General features: G+C 41.9%; 1 protein-coding gene across 3 annotated transcripts in view; it reads right to left on the bottom strand.

Annotated features, from left to right (window-relative positions):
- Positions 1-591: 591 nt before the first annotated feature.
- Positions 592-19,559, bottom strand: part of nagpa (N-acetylglucosamine-1-phosphodiester alpha-N-acetylglucosaminidase) — a 79,783-nt gene continuing 60,815 nt past the window's right edge. For all 3 annotated transcript variants that reach the window (XM_078215934.1, XM_078215935.1, XM_078215936.1), the window contains 3 exons: positions 13,739-13,867; positions 5,757-5,826; positions 592-3,929 (listed from right to left, as the gene is read on the bottom strand). In XM_078215934.1, coding sequence (XP_078072060.1) covers positions 3,689-3,929; positions 5,757-5,826; positions 13,739-13,867 — 440 coding nt within the window. In that variant the 3' untranslated portion in view covers positions 592-3,688. The remainder of the gene's footprint in view (positions 3,930-5,756; positions 5,827-13,738; positions 13,868-19,559) is intronic.

Here is a 19,559-nt window from a genome sequence, read left to right as displayed (position 1 = left end):
ATCCCATGGTGCTTATAAGAAGCACAATGGAAAATTGGATGCTTGAGCCAAAGCAGGTAGATGTTAGGTAAAGGCAAAAAACTGAGGATGCTGTAACTTAAAACAAAAAAACAGAAAACGCTGGAAAAACTCAGCAGGCTGGATTTTACGGCCTCGCTCGTCCCGAAACCATAAAACCTCGCCCAAAGTCAATGGATCTTTCCATACTCCATCCCTTGCCTGCTCGGATTCCTGTGGCAGGTGGGGCAATAAAATTCTGGCCAGCAGGTCTGACAGCATATGTGGAGAGAGAATAGAGCCAATGTTGAGAGTCTGGATGACCCTTCTTCAGAGCCATATTCTCTGTCAGACCTGCTGAGTTTTTCCAGCATTTACTGTGGATATTAGAAAGGTTAGTTACGGCTTTGGTCAAATGGTGGATTTTCTGGAAGATCTTGGAGGAAAGGGAATTTACATCTATTTACAAAAGTCACAGAACGTGCACTCCCATTATTTTGCGAGACATATTTACTGGGACCAGATTGCAGATTCATAACTAGAAAGTAAACTTCATCTTAACAGCCACTACAAAAAACTGCCAGAATTTAGTGCAAGAGTTTCTTTTATTAATATTTCAAAGATTACATTCCAGTCTGAAAGATGTAAACCCAAGCATTTTAAAAATAAAACAGATACTTCCACCTAAAAACAATACTAAAGTGCAATATGAAATACAGATTCAACATGATCATAACTTTTCCCTTTATAATCGGGTACAAGGGCAACTTCTTTATAATCAATATGCATTGTAAATTTGGCACTATATTTTCAAAAATACACTCTCATTATATTTTCAAATATATGCTGCCTGATTACAGCATAAAGTTTGTACTTAATGGAGAAAAATGGCTTAATCTCCATTAGAGCAACATTTTCAACATGAGGGTCATTGGCATGTGGAGAAAGGTAAAATGGCTTCAAGTATTTGGCATTCAATTTCCATTAACCACAAAGTGGTAGTATCAGTTCTGCCCCCATGATTTTGTGTTCAATTGTCAATCTCTCTTTTTATTCATTCATGGGATATGGGCGTCGCTGGCTGGCCCACCAGCATTTATTGCCCATCCCTAGTTGCCTGAGGACAGTTGAGAATCAACCACATTGCTGTGGTCCTGGAGTCACACGTAGGCCAGACCAGGGAAGGACGGCAGATTTCCTTCCCTAAAGTACATTAGAGAAGCAGAGGTTTTTCTGACAATCGACAATGGTTTCATGGTCATCAGTAGATTTTTAGTTCCAGATATTTTTAATTGAATTCAAATTCCACCACTTGCCATGGCAGGATTTGAATCCAGCTCCCCAGAACATGAGGGGAGTTTCTGGATTAATAGTCTAGTGATAATACCACTAGGCCATCGCCTCCTCTTAGTAAGCCATCATAATAAGCCACAAAATAATTTATCAAGTAGTTCCTTGGAAAATGGCAAGCACATCACATCAGTTAGCGCTCATGTACTTCAATATCATTTTCACAGCTGAACTGATGAAATCTCAGGAACTAGATATCAGCCATCTCTACAGCAAAGAATGGCACATATTATAGGAATACATAATCAGCAGATAAAACTTTTAAAAACTGCAAGTTTAAAATCATATCCATCTGTAAAAGCAGATTATAGTGGCAGATATAGATTTTATTGCACCCTTTCCCATTCCGTAGCCTAAGAATATTTAGTTCAAATAATTTAGCCCTGAACTGAATTTGCAAAGCACAGTGAAAACATCAGTTGGAAGAACATAATTATTGCACTTTATTTACTTCAGTGACATGCTAACTGGGAGCTCTTGAATAGGCACAAATAGATCAGTTTTAAGATGCCTCAAATTGTTGGAGGAAAAAAATCAAAACACCCCTAAGCATATTTCAGAAAGAAGTTCCTTAAAAAGTTACAGGCAATAAATATTCGATATTTTACTGGGAAATTGGAGGATAATGGCTTGTAGAACCACTTAGCCAAGGTTATTCCTTAAACCTTTACATTCTTGTATCACCTCAACTAAATTAAATCATGAAAAATAAATAATTCACATTTGTGACATTTGTAACTATCAAGTCCATTGCTGAATATCATGTAATCCACTAAGATGCATAGTGGATGCATAAGGAATCGTGTTGGAAAGACAAGGCTCAAAGTGCAGGACATTATCATGGTGCAAAAAAAAGGAGCATAAGGCATGATGCTAAGCTTGTTTTAAAAACTCTATTGTTAGATTGGAAACGTACTTCAAAATCAAATATCTTAATGGACTGTTTTGCCCCCAATTTATTCGTGTTACTTATGCTTGCATCAAACACATTGCATCAAGTGTCCAAAGTGCTGCAAATTCAACACAATAGGGCAAAAGGTTTATAGAAAAGGTTTAAAAAATGTGCAGTGTGCAACAAATTTCATTGTAAAAGTCTTTGTCCTTAATTAAAATGCCCCGAGTTCCCCCTAGTTGTACAGACACATAACTGAAATAATCAGGTTTCAGGTTACATTTGCAGGACCTTTGTGGATCTGTAAAATATTTGGTCAGATCGAGTTCAAACTTCTTTTTAAACATCTGCAAACACATATACAGTAAACATATTAATTTGGGAATTTAGCTGCTCTGTGAAGAAAATGCTCCTGTGGAAATGACCCCAACCAGCAGCTTGGCAATAATTGCATTAGAAATCAACTAACGAGGAGCTTGAGCAAGAACCAAAACATTACATTTAGTTCTGACACACATCAGAAGTCCAGTTTTGGAATCAACGGACAGCTAAGCACATTGCTTTCTGGATACCTGCCCTTTATTTGATCTTGAGGTCAAATTTATTAACAAGAATTGAAGGGCAGAAGAGTATGTCTTTTCATCTACAAGCTTTTTACTAACATAGGAACAGAGTAGGCCATTTAGCCTGTTCCACCACTCAGTGAGATCATGGCTTGATTTGTGACCTAACAACATATATGCACAATTTCCCCATACTGTTTTTGATGTGCCTTTTGTTGACAAAAATCTATCAATCTTCGATTTAAAATTAACAATTGACATAGCATCAATTGCCATATGTGGAAGGGTTCCAAAATTTTAAACTTATTGCGCATGGAAGCGTTTTGTAACTTCATCTTGAAAGGCCTGGCTCTAACTTTTGGGCTATGTCCCCTAAGTGGCAGAACTAATTTCTATCCATTCTGATCAGTTCACCTCATCTTGAAACCTTCAATAAAATCACATTTTAAAATTCTTAATTCCATGGAATACACCTTCAGTTTTATATCTGTGCTGGTCACACGGGAAAAAAAAAATGGAGAAGTAGGATGTAGATGAAAAGCTGTGTAAAAAACATTATAGAAAACATTAACTCTTCGGATAGTGAGTTTTTGATTGGGAACTCTGTATATGAATTCTAGTATATTTGGATGTTACTAAAACTTAGTCACATATACATTTCTTTCACAGTGTTGCAATTCCTGAGGGTGATGTCTAGGTGACTATTGGCAGTAGGTACAGTTTACAGGAAACCCATTTAGGTTCTCCCAAGTTCCAAATAAAATTCTGCTGCTTTGCTAGAAATAAAACAAGACGTTAACCTGGACTTTAACCTGGTGTTGTGAGACTTCTTACAGAAGTAAAACAAGGCAGCAATAAAGACTACGTTTACACGGAACTCCACCAGTTAAAAAATCATAGTTTCTGAGCTCCTGTCTTCTTCAATTAATGCTTCAGCCTTTTTCAGTGGGATAATTTCAGGGATGTCTGCACTAGTAAATTGTCCATTAGATTCCTTCAATCGTTGGTAGGAGTACTCACTGCGGAATCCCAAGCAAGCAGTTTTTTGGCAAAATTGAAAAAGATTTCCTGCTGTACTTAGTAGCAGAAGGGCGAAAAGGGTGATGGATATGATTAGCCAAGTTCTCCTATCAAATGAGAGAAAGAGAAATATCACTATTTTACATTTGAATCAATTTTACCATTCCTAAAGTTATTTTTTTCATTCATCACAAACCTGGTAGCATTTCACCACAATACAGAACAAGTAACTTCTAAACGGTGCCTATGCTATCTGTTTTCGGAAATTTCAAAACACAAGTGGTTAAAGGAAATTTTACTTTTTATTTAATGACCTTGCTGTTTGGAAGAACTCTAAAGCAATTTTTCTCATTTTAATCCTTTTTAGGAAGCTAAAACTTTTCTGAAGATCCAAAATGGTCTAAATTTCACTCCCCAGTTACTGCAATTATCAAAAAGCAGTTCTTGGCACATCCAATGTAAAAAACAATAGCTGCTAAATCATTGACTTAAGTGATTGGATGAAGGCACTTAATCCCCACACACCCTGGATGTTCTCTCTTCCACCTTCTTCTATCGGGAAAAAGATACAAAAGTCTGAGATCACGTACCAACCGGCTCAAAAACAGCTTCCTCCCTGCTGCCTTCCTCCCTCCCTGTAGGTCCGAGGTTTGAACGGACCTATCTCGTATTAAGTTGATCTTTCTTAGATCACCCTCGCTATGACTAACATTCTGCACTCTCTCCTTTCCTTCTCTATGTATGGTATGCTTTGGCTAAATAGAAACAATACTTTTCACTGTATACTAATACATATGACAATAATCAATCAAGTCAACTAAAATAGGGATATTTTGTTAACCCACAAAGCCGTGACAACAAGATTTGTATAACCATTGCTGAGATGGCAGGAGACTTGACCATTAATTTCTGTGCATTTGCAGCTGAACAAAAGAACAAGCTTATGCTAGAGGTAACTAGCCATTCATCCAGTAAGCAGAATTTGCTCTAGTAACTGCAAGGGAGGGAAAACCATTAGGTGAAAGTTAAAGAACTATTGAAATTGTATTTGTGGGGGTAGGGCCTGGGTGGGATTGTGGTCGGTGCAGACTCGATGGGCCGAATGGCCTCCTTCTGCACTGTAGGGTTTCTATGATTCTATGAACCCTCCTGGGGAAATCAAGGGCTACTGCAAAAGCAGATTATTACAAGGTTAGATAGATCAGGGTTTTCCAAACTTGGGTCCACGGTTCAACAAATTTTGGTACTTGACAGGAGTCAATTTCACATTCATAACATTCAAGTAGAGTGGGCAACAGTAAGTTCCAAGAACTATGGACTCACTTCAGAGTTGCCCTTCTCAGGCTGAATACAGCACTCTTCATTTACACTACATGAGCTAGAAAAGCTCCTGAAGAATTTTACTAATGGCAGTGGCTGGTGGTCCAAGATGGTAACTAATGGGATAGACATGATTGTTTTTATTTCAGATTTCCAGCACTGCAATATTGCAGTTATGTATTATTTTGATGGACATGATACCTGAGCTAGGTTGATCTATAGCTGACCTGCCAGGCTAGCTCACTGATAGAACATAGGAGGGGTAGATTTATCAAGAGAAGCAAAATTTCCTATTGCATTTTAGTTAATCTAGTTATCTAATGCTTTAATAGATATGTTGATTTATTCAGGGCTTAGTAAATGGGATCCAACCCCAGAGAAAGTGTGTACAGATCATAGTGGACATTTCTAAGTAGCTTGGAAGTCTTAAACATGGCAATCAGTTTCTGTGCCACATCAAAAAAAAATGGTTAGGTGTGTTCGGGGAAGATCAGATAATTTGGATTAGATTCTTTATTTAAAAATAACAGAATTAATAAAAATTAAAGGCAGATTGCTACAAGTGAATTTCACTTCAAATCTGTATGTGAGACACAAAACAAAAATATACAAACTCTTTTAAGAAAGGTGAATCCTCTTCGAATCCATGTTGATTCTTGATGTGTGAAGCTAGGCACTGATGCACTGTAATATAAATACAATAGACTTTGTTTCTGGATGCAGATTTAACCTGACAAAGTGCCCAAATTATTAACAGAAACAAACATAAAAAAACAGATTCATTGCTATTGATAAATATTACAAACATAAAGTCATACCTGTATGAATATCTACATCTGCAGGCATTTTTCATCACCAAAGTTTGTCCCTTGTTGTCAGCTGTTTTTTAATGTCACTTTTTTTTCTATTAAAAATTCTTATGTACAAAATTATAATGGAAACTACTTGAGTAAATTTGTCAGATCATGATTATGCTCTCTAGTCAATTGTGGTATCGTATTGCCTGAGTTTTGCATTGCCAGCTCCTCAGCTTTTAATGCAGAGGCACACCTATGCTCCAACAATTCCACTCCCTGGAACCAAAACTTCTGTAATTTTTATTTATTTGTAAATAAGATGAAATTGAAGAATTACAAAATATTAAATTAACATATTTAAAATGGAGAATAAATATGCATCCTATGGTCCAATTATTGTGAAAAATACAAGCCGTTTTCTTTATTTCACTTCAACAGTTACTCATAGCTTCTGAACAAATCAGTTTATTCTGGGCATGCACAGTTGTTAAATTATAAATCGAGAGATGCAACGGAGGTGGAAATAAGCAAACAGACTTTGTAATGACGTGGATATCTAGTTGGAAACACACCTTGGGGTCAAATTCATTAACAAGAATTGAAGGGCAGAAGAATATGCCTTATCTGCCAGCTTTTTACTAACAAGACTTGACAAATCCTGGACATTCATTGAATATTAAAGGTTTTTATTTCAGGCAAGTGAAGGCATAAAAATGTAAATATTCCTATTTTTTTGTTTCTGAATGGAAAGAATCCAATAGGAACAGCAACAATTGTTATTCTAGTTTCTTTGTTGAAATATAGAAAGAAGTTATTAAAACAAATTGCTGTTGACAATCCAGTTAAAGCATGTTTCTCAACGATCGTCTTGTGGAATGTCTTGTCAAGAGGAAGAAGGAAGCGTATGTTAGGTTGAGAAAACAAGGTTCAGTTGGCTCGATGGAGGGTTACAAGTTAGCAAGAAATGAGCTGAAAAAGGGACTTAGGAGAGCTAGGAGGGGGCATGAGGAGTCCTTGGCGGGTCGGATCAAGGAAAACCCCAAGGCTTTTTACTCTTATGTGAGGAATAAAAGAATGACCAGGGTGAGGCTGGGGCCGGTCAAGGACGGCAGTGGGAATTTGTGCATGGAGTCAGAAGAGATAGGAGAGGTGATGAATGAATACTTTTCTTCAGTGTTCACCAAGGAGAGGGGCCATGTTTTTGAGGAAGAGAGGGTGTCACAGGCTGATAGGCTGGAGGAAGTAGATGTTCGGAGGGAAGATGTACTAGCAATTTTGAATAAACTGAAAATTGATAAGTCCCCTGGGCCTGATGAAATATATCCTAGGATTCTTTGGGAGGCAAGGGATGAGATAGCAGAGCCTTTGGCATTGATCTTTGCGTCCTCACTGTCCACGGGGATGGTGCCAGAGGACTGGAGAATGGCGAATGTGGTTCCTCTGTTTAAGAAAGGGAATAGAAATGACCCTGGTAATTATAGGCCGGTTAGTCTTACTTCGGTGGTCAGTAAGTTGATGGAAAAGGTCCTTGGGGATAGGATTTACGACCATTTAGAAAGATGCAGCTTAATCCGGGATAGTCAGCACGGATTTGTGAAGGGCAAGTCTTGCCTCACAAATTTGCTAGAATTTTTTGAGGAGTTAACTAAGTGTGTAGATGAAGGTAGTGCAGTTGATGTCATATACATGGATTTTAGTAAGGCGTTTGATAAAGTCCCCCACGGTCGGCTTATGAAGAAAGTAAGGATGTGTGGGATAGAGGGAAGTTTGGCCGATTGGATAGGTAACTGGCTATCTAACAGAATGTGGAGATGCCAGCGTTGGACTGGGGTAAGCACAGTAAGAAGTCTCACAACACCAGGTTAAAGTCCAACAGGTTTATTTGCTAGCAAATACCATAAGCTTTCGGAGCGCTGCCCCTTCGTCAGATGGAGTGGTTATCTGTTCTCAAACAGTGCAAACAGACACAGAAATCAAATTACAGAATACTGATTAGAATGCAAATCTCTACAGCCAGCTAGGTCTTAAATGTACAGACAATGTGGGTGGAGGGAGCATTCAACACAGGTTAAAGAGATGTGTATTGTCTCCAGACAGAACAGCCAGTGAAATTCTGCAAGCCAAGGAGGCAAGCTGTGGGGGTTACTGATAATGTGACATAAATCCAACATCCCGGTTTAGGCCGTCCTCATGTGTGCGGAACTTGGCTATCAGTTTCTGCTCAGCGACTCTGCGCTGTCGTGTGTCGTGAAGGCCGCCTTGGAGAACGCTTACCTGAAGATCCAAGGCTGAATGCCCGTGACTGCTGAAGTGCTCCCCCACAGGAAGAGAACAGTCTTGCCTGGTGATTGTCGAGCGGTGTTCATTCATCCGTTGTCGTAGCGTCTGCATGGTTTCCCCAATGTACCATGCCTCAGGACATCCAGGATGTCCTGAGGCATGGTACATTGGGGAAACCATGCAGACGCTACGACAACGGATGAATGAACACCGCTCGACAATCACCAGGCAAGACTGTTCTCTTCCTGTGGGGGAGCACTTCAGCAGTCACGGGCATTCAGCCTTGGATCTTCAGGTAAGCGTTCTCCAAGGCGGCCTTCACGACACACGACAGCGCAGAGTCGCTGAGCAGAAACTGATAGCCAAGTTCCGCACACATGAGGACGGCCTAAACCGGGATGTTGGATTTATGTCACATTATCAGTAACCCCCACAGCTTGCCTCCTTGGCTTGCAGAATTTCACTGGCTGTTCTGTCTGGAGACAATACACATCTCTTTAACCTGTGTTGAATGCTCCCTCCACCCACATTGTCTGTACATTTAAGACCTGGCTGGCTGTAGAGATTTGCATTCTAATCAGTATTCTGTAATTTGATTTCTGTGTCTGTTTGCACTGTTTGAGAACAGATAACCACTCCATCTGACGAAGGGGCAGCGCTCCGAAAGCTTATGGTATTTGCTACCAAATAAACCTGTTGGACTTTAACCTGGTGTTGTGAGACTTCTTACTGTATCTAACAGAAGACAGAGGGTGGTGGTGGATGGAAAATTTTCAGACTGAAAACCGGTTACCAGCGGAGTGCCACAGGGATCAGTGCTTGGTCCTCTATTTGTAATTTTTATAAATGACTTGGAGGAGGGGGCTGAAGGGTGGATCAGTAAATTTGCTGATGACACCAAGATTGGTGGAGTAGTGGATGAGGTGGAGGGCTGTTGTAGGCTGCAAAGAGATATATAGATAGGATGCAGAGCTGGGCTGAAAAATGGCAAATGGAGTTTAACCCTGACAAATGCGAGGTGATTCATTTTGGTAGGACAAATTTAAATGTGGATTACAGGGTCAAAGGTAGGGTTCTCAAGAATGTGGAGGAACAGAGAGATCTTGGGGTTCATATCCATAGATCTCTGAAGGTTGCCACTCAAGTGGATAGAGCCGTGAAGAAGGCCTATAGTGTGTTGGCGTTCATTAACAGGGGGTTTGAGTTTAAGAGCCGTGGGGTTATGCTGCAACTGTACAGGACCTTGGCGAGACCACATTTGGAATATTGTGTGCAGTTCTGGTCACCTCACTACAAGAAGGATGTGGAGACACTGGAAAGAGTGCAAAGGAGATTTACCAGGATGCTGCCTGGTTTGGAGGGTAGGTCTTATGAGGAAAGGTTGAGGGAACTTGGGCTTTTCTCTTTGGAGCGGAGGAGGTTGAGAGGAGACTTGATAGAGGTTTATAAGATGATGAGGGGGATAGATAGAGTGAACGTTCAAAGACTATTTCCTCGGGTGAATGGAGCGGTAACTAGGGGGCATAACTATAGGGTTCATGGTGGGAGATATAGGAAGGATGTCCAAGGTGGGTTTTTTACTCAGAGAGTGGTTGAGGTGTGGAATGGACTGCCTGCAGGGATAGTGGAGTCAGAAACTTTAGGAACATTTAAGAAGCTATTGGATAGGCACATGGAGTACTTCGGGATGATAGGGAGGAAATAGCTTGATCTGGGTTTCAGACAAAGCTCGGCACAACATCGTGGGCCGAAGGGCCTGTTCTGTGCTGTACTGTTCTATGTTCTATGATTTAAACAGTGATAGTTTGACTTTTTTGATAAATTTTATAAACACGGCACTGTTGAGGAGACAATTTACAATTTAGCCAATGTATTAATGGTACACTAAATTTTCTGTTTCTACGCTTCAAAGAGTGCACGTCAAGAAATTATGCACCTGCCATCCTTTAATTTAACACAAAATTTATGCTTAAACACCAAGCCTGATAATAGGAAGCCATTATGGTCGGGATCACAATGATATGGGCGGCACGGTAGCACAGTGGTTAGCACTGCTGCTTCACAGCTCCAGGGTCCCAGGTTCGATTCCCGGCTCGGGTCACTGTCTGTGTGGAGTTTGCACATTCTCCTCGTGTCTGCGTGGGTTTCCTCCGGGTGCTCCGGTTTCCTCCCACAGTCCAAAGATGTGCGGGTTAGGTTGATTGGCCAGGTTAAAAATTGCCCCTTAGAGTCCTGAGATGCGTAGGTTAGAGGGATTAGCAAGTAAATATGTGGGGGTAGGGCCTGGGTGGGATTGTGGTCAGTGCAGACTCGATGGGCCGAATGGCCTCCTTCTGCACTGTAGGGTTTCTATTAACTGAAGATAAGTTCGGAGGTCTGAATATTTTAAATGACCAGTAGCCAAATTATAGAATTCTTCTCTCTGCTTCTCAAAAAGACTTCATTTATATTGCCCCAAATTGTCTGGCAATAATTTGCATTTATTTAGAACTTTGCACATTGCTAGAAGACCCGAAAGCGCTAAATGTAAATGAGCACTTTTGAAATATGACGACAATTGTAGGCAAGAGCAACAACTAATGCCCACAGAGCAAGATCACACAAGCAATGAAATAATTGATTAGATCTTTAACATATTTAGCTAGGACAACAGGAACACAACACTGGCTGTTAATTGGAACACAGGACAAAATGGGCTATTCAGCCCTTCAAGTCTGTTCCTCCATTCAACTAGATCATACATATTCTAACTTCATTTACCCACATATCCCTCAATGAGTATTTGTAAAACATCTTTAACGTAATAAAACTCACCAAAGCCCATCACAGAAATATTTTCAAACAAAATGTGGCACCAAGTCACTTAAGAAAATATGGGGCAAATGACCAAAGCTTTATCAAAGGATTAGGTTTTAAGACACATTTTAACAGAGAAAAGAGAGGTATAGAGGCAGACTGCTTCAGGGTGGGAATTCTAGAGCTTGGGGCTTTGGTGGCTGACAACATAGCGACCAAGGTGGTGTTTAAAATTGTCAAGTCAGAATTAGAAGAATGCAGAAGGCTCAAAGGATGTGATGCTGGGGAGATTACAGATAAAGGAGGGCCTAGGACATGGTCTCAGTGTTTATGGTACTAATGAGTGACCCGGAGGCCTGGAGACGTTCGAATTCCACCATAGTAGCTGGGGAATTTATGAACAAAGAAAAGTACAGCACAGGAATAGGCGCTTTAGCCCTCCAAACCTGTGCCGATCAGGAAGCACTAACAAAACTATAAAAAAAACCTGCCCTGACTCGGTCCATATTCCTCTATTCCTTCCTTATTCATGTACTCATCCAGATGCCTCTTAAATGTCACTAATGTGCCTGCTTCCACCACCTCCTCTGGCAGCACGTTTCAGGCACCCACTACTCTCTGCATGAAAAGATTTCTCCGCATATCTCCCTTAAACTTTCCTTCTTTCACCTTGAACCTGTGCCCCCTTGTAATTGACATTTCCACTCTCGGAAAAAGCCTCTGACTATTCATCCTGTCTATGCCTCATAACCTTGTAGATCTCTATCAGGTCTCCCCTCAGATGGAGGCTGAGACGAGAACTGAAATACTTGTATCAGTAATGGTGGCCATGAAATTACTGAATTGCCTTAAAATTCATCTGGTTTCACAAACAACGGTTAGAAATCAGTCATCCTTATCCAGTCTGAGGCTACGTGATTCCAGAACCACAGCAATGTGGTTAATTCTCAACTGACCTCCTAACAGGTTAGTTAGTTATATTCAAAAAGGCAGCTGACCACTTTCAAGGGCAATTAAATCATAGAATCATAGAAACCATACAGTGCAGAAGGAGGCCATTCGGCCCATCGAGTCTACACCGACCACAATCCCACCCAGACCCTACCCCCATATCCCTACATATTTACCCGCTAATCCCTCAAACCTACACATCTCAGGACTCAAAGGGGCAATTTTTAGCATGATCAATCAACCTAACCTGCACATCTTTGGACTGTGGGAGGAAACCGGAGCACCCGGAGGAAACCCACGCAGACACGAGGAGAATGTGCAAACTCCACACAGACAGTGACCCAAACCGGGAATCGAACCCAGGTCCCTGGAGCGGTGAAGCAGCAGTGCTAACCACTGTGCCGCCCAATGATGGGCAATGACGGGCAACTAAGGCTGGCCTTGCCAACGATGCCGACAGTTCATGAATGAACATAAAAACATTTGAAAACAAGGATGAGAATTTTAAAATTGAGGCAGTGCGTAATTGGGAGTCAATGTAGGTTAGTGATCAGATAAGCATATCTATGATATATAAATGGGACTAGGTGCTGAGGAGTTTTGAATTACTTCTGGTTTATGGAGGGTAGAACATGGGAGGGCAGCTAGGAGTACATTGGAACAGTCAAATCTAGGAGTAACAATGCATGAATAAGAGTTCCAGTAGCAGATGGACATAGGTCAAGTCAGGAGATGTAATGGAGGTAGAAATAGGAAACTCTACTTGCGGGTCAAAAGAACACCAAGGGAGTCTGATCTACCCTTGTAATGGTTGCCAGGGAGGGATGGAGGTACGAACTAGGGAATGGAGTTCGCGGTGGGGTCTGAAGTCATGCTTTAAATCTTAGTTAGAGGCAATTTCTGCTCATCTGGTACCGGATATCGGGTGAGCAGTCTGACAATTTACAGGCAGTGCAGGGGTTAAAAAAGGTGGTGGCAAATAAGAGCTGGGTGGCCTCAACTGGAACCTGACATCATATTGCTGGAGAATGTCAGAGGGGCAGCCTGATGATGAGATATTGAAAAGGATGGGGGCCAAGGATGAATCTTGTGCGACACCAGGTGCAGGAGGAAAAGGAGAAGCCAGAAAATCACCCAAGTGGCTATGATTACATAGATGGAACCAGATGAGTGCAATCCCCACAGACAACAGCAGCAAGGCTTGGAGGAGGGTGATGTGATCAATCGTATCAAAGGCTCAGACAGGTTGCTATAAGAGGGATAATTTACCTTTATCACAATCACACAGGACGTCATTTGTGACTTTAACAAAAACAGTTTTAAACTGTGAGCGCACAGAAACCTGAATGGATGTATTCAAATATTCAGTTCCAGGAAAGAGGGGTATGGATTTAGGAGACAGCAACATGTTCAAGTGCATTGGAGGGGAAAGGGATTAAGGGCTGGTTTCTTGAGAAAGGTGGCAGTACCCGAGCAGAGAAAACTTAATATCAGCCAAAACCGAAGCTTATTGGGACAAGGAAGTTAAGAAATGGGTCTCATGGAAAGGTGAGCTTGAAGAGGATATGAGGGCAGTTAGGGGAGAAATCTATATGAGTTCAAGGCTAGAATGAGGCAGCCTTAAGACGAGTTTGTCCTGGTGGGTTGGGATAGAAGAAAAGCAGCAGAGAGCTGTTCACAGTGGTGACATCCCCATCTTGACAGAATCAGAAATGGAAAAAAGGCTTTGGTAGGATAGTGTTGCAATAAAGTAATAATATTGCTTTGAGTACCTCTGTATGTGTCATTAAATCTGGAGTCGTGGGTGGTGTTACAACTTCCAGTCACTGGATGGCAGGGGCACATACTTGCACAGTGACATGCCTGCTGACATCTCCATCCATACCATCCCATGGGACATTCTGTTTAAAATGAAATAAAGTTTTGTATATTGTCAACACATTTATACATTAAATCACACTATTGCTTCTTGCATTAGTAGCAAACATTTTTCATTGGTAAAGTCTCCACAAGGTCTCCTCAAAAATGATAACTTAGAACAAAATAATTACTCAAAAACATAAACAGAAAGAAATATTGAAAGTAATGGCATGATTTGACAAAAAGTTCCTCAAGTCCAGAATCACCTGAATTTTAAAATATGTATTAATAATTCTGAACTCTTCCACAAAAGTAAAATATAAATTACGCTTGGGTAAACATAAAACAATCACTGCATTTTTTTTGTATCTTTTGGTACTTTATGACTTTTATGACTATCGGCTGGTGGCTCTGACATCCAACATTATGAAGTGCTTCAAAAGGTTAGTCATGGCACGAATCAATTTCAGCCTCCCGGACTACCTGGATCCACTACAGTTGGCCTACCGCCACAACAGGTCCACAGCAGACACCATTTCCCTGGCCCTGCACTCAACCCTGGAACACCTAGATAATAAGGACACCTATGTCAGACTCCTATTTATTAATTACAGCTCAGCCTTCAACACTATTATTTCCACGAAACTCATCTCCAAACTTCATGGCTTGGGCCTCGGCACCTCCCCCTGGATCCTGAACTTCCTAACTCACAGACCACAATCAGTAAGGATAGGTAACAACACCACCTCCACGATCATCCTCAACATCGGTGCCAACAAGGCTGTGTTCTCAGCCCCATACTATACTCCTTATACACCTATAACTGTGTGGTCAAATTCCCCTCCAATTTGATTTTCAAGTTTGCTGACGACACCACCGCAGTGGGTCGGATCTCAAACAATGACGAGACAAAGTACAGGAATGAGATAGAGAATCTAGTGAACTGGTGCTGCAACAATAATCTCTCCCTCAATGTCAACAAAACAAAGATTATCATCGACTTCAGGAAGCATAAAGGAGAACATGCCCCTGTCTACATCAACAGGGACGAAGTAGAAAGGGTCGAGAGCTTCAAGTTTTTAGGGTATTCAGATTACCAACAATCTGTCCTGGTCCCCGCATGCTGACACTATAGTTAAGAACGCCTCTACCTTCTCAGAAGACTAAGGAAATTTGCCATGTCAGCTACGACTCTCACCAACTTTTACAGATGCACCATAGAAAGCATTCTTTCTGGTTGTATCGCAGCTTGGTATGGCACCTGCTCTGCCCAAGACCGCAAGGAACTACAACAGGTCATGAATGTAGCCCAATCCATCACGCAAACCAGCCTCCCATCCATTGACTCGGTCTACACTTCCCGCTGCCTCGGCAAAGCAGCCAGCATAATTAAGGACCCCACTCACCCCGGATATTCTCTCTTCCACCTTCTTCCTTCGTGAAAAAGATACAAAAGTCTGAGGTCACGTACCAACCGACTCAAGAACAGCTTCTTCCCTGCTGCTGTCAGACTTTTGAATGGAATTACCTTGCATTAAGTTGGTCTTTCTCTACGCCCTAGCTATGACTGTAACACTACATTCTGCACTTTCTTGTTTCCTTCTCTATGAACGATATGTTTTGTCTGTATAGCGCGCAAGAAACAATACTTTTCAATGTTAATACAAGTGACAAATCAAACAAATTTATTCCTAATCAAAAAAACAAATTAAGTCCAGAGTCCGCACACGAGGGACAAACCAAATCCAAGCAGACGAGACAAAAATATACATTCCATCTTGGGCTTGATCAACCAAGGTTCAAGCTAACAGGATGAGGCATTACACCCCCCGCCCCAGGTTTGACCTAACACTTCATCATAGCCAAAAGGCTGAGATGGCTTTGAAAAATTGTATCAGGTAGAGCCTCGGTTTAACCTCATTGACTACCCTGCTCCCTTACTCTACCCTAGCTTAGGAAAACGATGATTGCAGGCATCAGCAAACCCCCAGTGCAGCAGGCTAGTCACATCCCCTGTCTCAGCATGGTTTTATCAATTACTGCATTTTCACTTGAGAGAACTCAGACACCACCACTGATGACTATGCTAGCAGTCAACTCTTTCTGGCCATTTGGGTAACTGATATGCACAGTAACAAAGCACCACTTTTATGAATCAAGACAATCTACTGAGAATTACATGATATTTTGTCAAAATATATTGCATCTTTTAAGTATCATCATCTCCTTGGAGACATATAAAACTTACTCCAGCGAGTTTAAGCTGAAATGCAGAGTATTTAAATTTAAATCAGCTAAAAACATGACAGGTTTAGCTCAGACTATTTTACTTTTTAGAGCATCACCGAGAAAGAGCAAAATAAGAGTCATAGCCCTCAGTTACATATCTTCCCTTCTAAGTCACATTAAAGAAGTCAGGCAGCTTAATAATCAAAAGTATTGCAGACCTTCCTGGTATTGTGTTATGAATGTTACCACTGACAAGTGACTCCCTTCTAATTTTCCACCTGTGAGCATTATATTTAGAACCCAACTTAAAAAGTTAATCAGTGTCATCACATTTTGTCTGGATTCTTGAACAGAGCTGACAGTTGACTTTTAGTGGAGTTATAGATGGCCAAAATGAAGGAGAGCATCACAAGTGGCTTATGCTGTAAAGTGTGGATAGTTATTTGGAATCAATTGCCAACCAAAAAGTTGCTTACAGATGTGTGCAAACTTGACAACTCCTCCACATACCTACATGATTCCTTAAACTACTGCAACAGTGAAAGCATCCCTTGGATTAACTTTCTGGGGCAAAAGCTACATGAGTAGTGCTGCCTTGTTAATCACTCTTGGGCACCCTTGCTTGTTCAAAGATTGCAGCAAAATAGCTGCAAGAGAAATAACCTCATCTGTCACTGGTATGTTTGCTACAGATATCCTTCCAACTGATGTGACAAACAACAAGTGATTCCATATTGATCAGATGCCTGTAGGGCCTGGTGTTGTGATAGTGGGTAGCCCCTGTGATGTGGAGCGACTTCAGTGACAGTCAACCCTACCTTTGAGAGACCCGGTCCAGCTGGCTCCAGCTGACAGTACCTGTGAGGGACCCTGCTAAGGGATGGGTGACATAGTGGTTAGCACTGCTGCCTCACAGCGGCAGGGACCCAGGTTTGATTCCCAGCTTGGGTCACTGTTTGTGCGGAGTCTGCACGTTCTCCCTGTGTCTGCGTGGGTTTCCTCCAGATGCTCCCGTTTCCTCCCACAGTCCAAGAGATGTGCTGGTTCCGTGCATTGCCCATGCTAAATTCTCCCTCAGTGTACTCGAACAGGTGCTGGAGTATGGCGACTACGGGATTTTCACAGTAACTTTATTGGAGTGTTAAAGTAAGCCTATTTGTGACACTCATAAATAAACTTTAAACTTAATCACTGCTTCTGAATATCTTGGGAGGGACTAAGACTAAGGGAGTAAACCCTAACAGAAAATCGGAGTGGAGCCCTGTAAAACGGTCATGCGTCTTTTACCACACATTCTGGCCAATCCTGCAGGCAAATTGGTACCGGACGTCATGCTTTGAGCTCATTTGGACCCACCAGTAAGGCCAAGAAAGGGATCTATGCTTAGGCAACCTAAAACCTCCATATATCCCGTCCAGGCATGCGCCATGGAGAAGTCACACCACAGCTGCCTCAGTGACCAAAACAACACGGAAGGCAGCAGTTATGGGTTATAAGCCCAGCTCGATTGCATTGAGAATGGGTGCCAGGAGCTGTCTTCAACAGTGGGAAAGATCACTGTGTCTCATCGGACAACTATCATTCGCCTCGAACTGGGCAGTAAGGTGCCTTCCCACCACAGTCTATCTGCTCAAATGGGTACGAGGAGCTTAGGGTCATTGCCTGACAAGCAAACTGTAACACCTCACCAAGCAAATCAGACAGGAAAGAAGCCCTTCATTTTGCAAGCTGGAACATCAGAACCACGTGTCCAGGCCTGTCAGAAGAACTCTCAGATCGCCAACTCTTGGAAGACCGCTATCATCAACAGTAGACTTAATGTGGACATTGCAGTGCTTCAGGAGACACACCTCCTTGCAAGTGGATCACTAAGGGAGCAAGGCTACACTTTTTATTGGCAGGGTAGAGACCCAAAAGAGCCAAGTTGGCATGGAGTAGGCTTCACCATCAGAATCTCCTTGCTCAGTTCAGGGTGGGGATCAACCATGACTCATGGCCCCTGCCTCAGATGACATGGTATTGGAACGATGAACGAGAATGGACAGAGACTGGAATTGTGCTTACCACAACCTCTATCACCAACTCATTCTTTCACACCAAACCCTGTTGCCAGGTTTCATGAAGACGTACAAGCTGGATGTCATCATCACCATGCAAGCCTCCATGAAATGTTCTAATTACACGCAGCTTCCATAGTGCGGACTGCAACACCAACCACTTCCTGGTATGCAGCAACATTAGATTCCAGCCAAAGATACATCATTCCAAGCAAAATTGGCATCCGTACATCAACACTACCAAAATTTCTCACCCACTGTTGTCACAGGAGTTTCTCAATTCTCTTGAACATGCCCTTCAAAACATCTCTGCAGTGGATGCAGAGATGAAGTAAGCCCACATTAGAGACATCAGCAATAACATAGCAATGACCACCTTTGGCAAATGTGAGAAGCAGAGTGTAGACTGGTTTCAGGTCCGGTTTAAAGAGATGGAACCAGTCATACTCACTAAGCATATTGCACTACTGAACTACATGCAAGCCTCCAGCGAGAAAACATCCTCAGCACTTAAAGCCATGCAAAGAACAGCTAGGCGATGTGCAAACTGGCAACACCTATGCAGTCATATCCTGTTGGCCTCTGACATTGGAAACAGAGAAATGTACGACGGCATCAAGAAGGTTTTTGCCCACTATCAAGACGACTGCACCCCCACCCTCCCTCATGCCTAAATCAGGGGGGACAATCACTGACCAAAGCAAGCAAATGAACCACTGGGTGGAGCATGACCTAGAACTACTCCAGAGAAAATGTCATCACTGATGCCGCCCTCAATGCAGTTCAGCCTCTACTAGATGAGCTAGACAAACAGCCAAAACTGGAGCTCAGTAACACCACTGATTCCCTAGCCATTAGAAAGGCACCTGGAACAGACAGCATTACTCCTGAAATAATCAAGTATGCCAAGCCAGCTATACTCCCAAACTCCATGAACTGCTTTGCTAGTGCTTGAATGAAGGAGCAGTACCACAGGACATGCACAATGCCAACATCATCACCCTCTAAGAACAAGGGTGACCACGGTGACTGCAACAACTACCATGGAATCTCTCTGCTCAGCACAGTAGGGAAAGCCTTTGCTCGAGTTGTTCTGAACAGATTTCAGAAGCTGGCTGATTATGTTAATCCTGAGGCACAGTGCAGCTTTTGTGCAGAGAGACCTGCAACTATGGGTACAAGATTTTAAGGGGAGTTACATATTTACAGTAACAATTGAGCTTGCCTATAACATTGTTTTCTGTCTTTGAATACCTTAGCATTTTGCCGGGAGGCCTCACCCTTCCTCAAAATTCTTGATCTTGAGTTAGTAGGTTCCAAATCTACCACTGGCTGCCAGCTAATGAAGGACTACACTTATGCATACAATTTCAAAGAGGCTGCAATTTCAAATATACAGAATTTCTCAACAGGCAACAGCATTATTCCTTTGAATCGAGACCTGGGT

Source organism: Mustelus asterias, chromosome 7, assembly GCF_964213995.1.
Source record: "Mustelus asterias chromosome 7, sMusAst1.hap1.1, whole genome shotgun sequence".
Taxonomy (NCBI): domain Eukaryota; kingdom Metazoa; phylum Chordata; class Chondrichthyes; order Carcharhiniformes; family Triakidae; genus Mustelus; species Mustelus asterias.
This window is presented reverse-complemented; position numbering and strand designations above follow the sequence as displayed.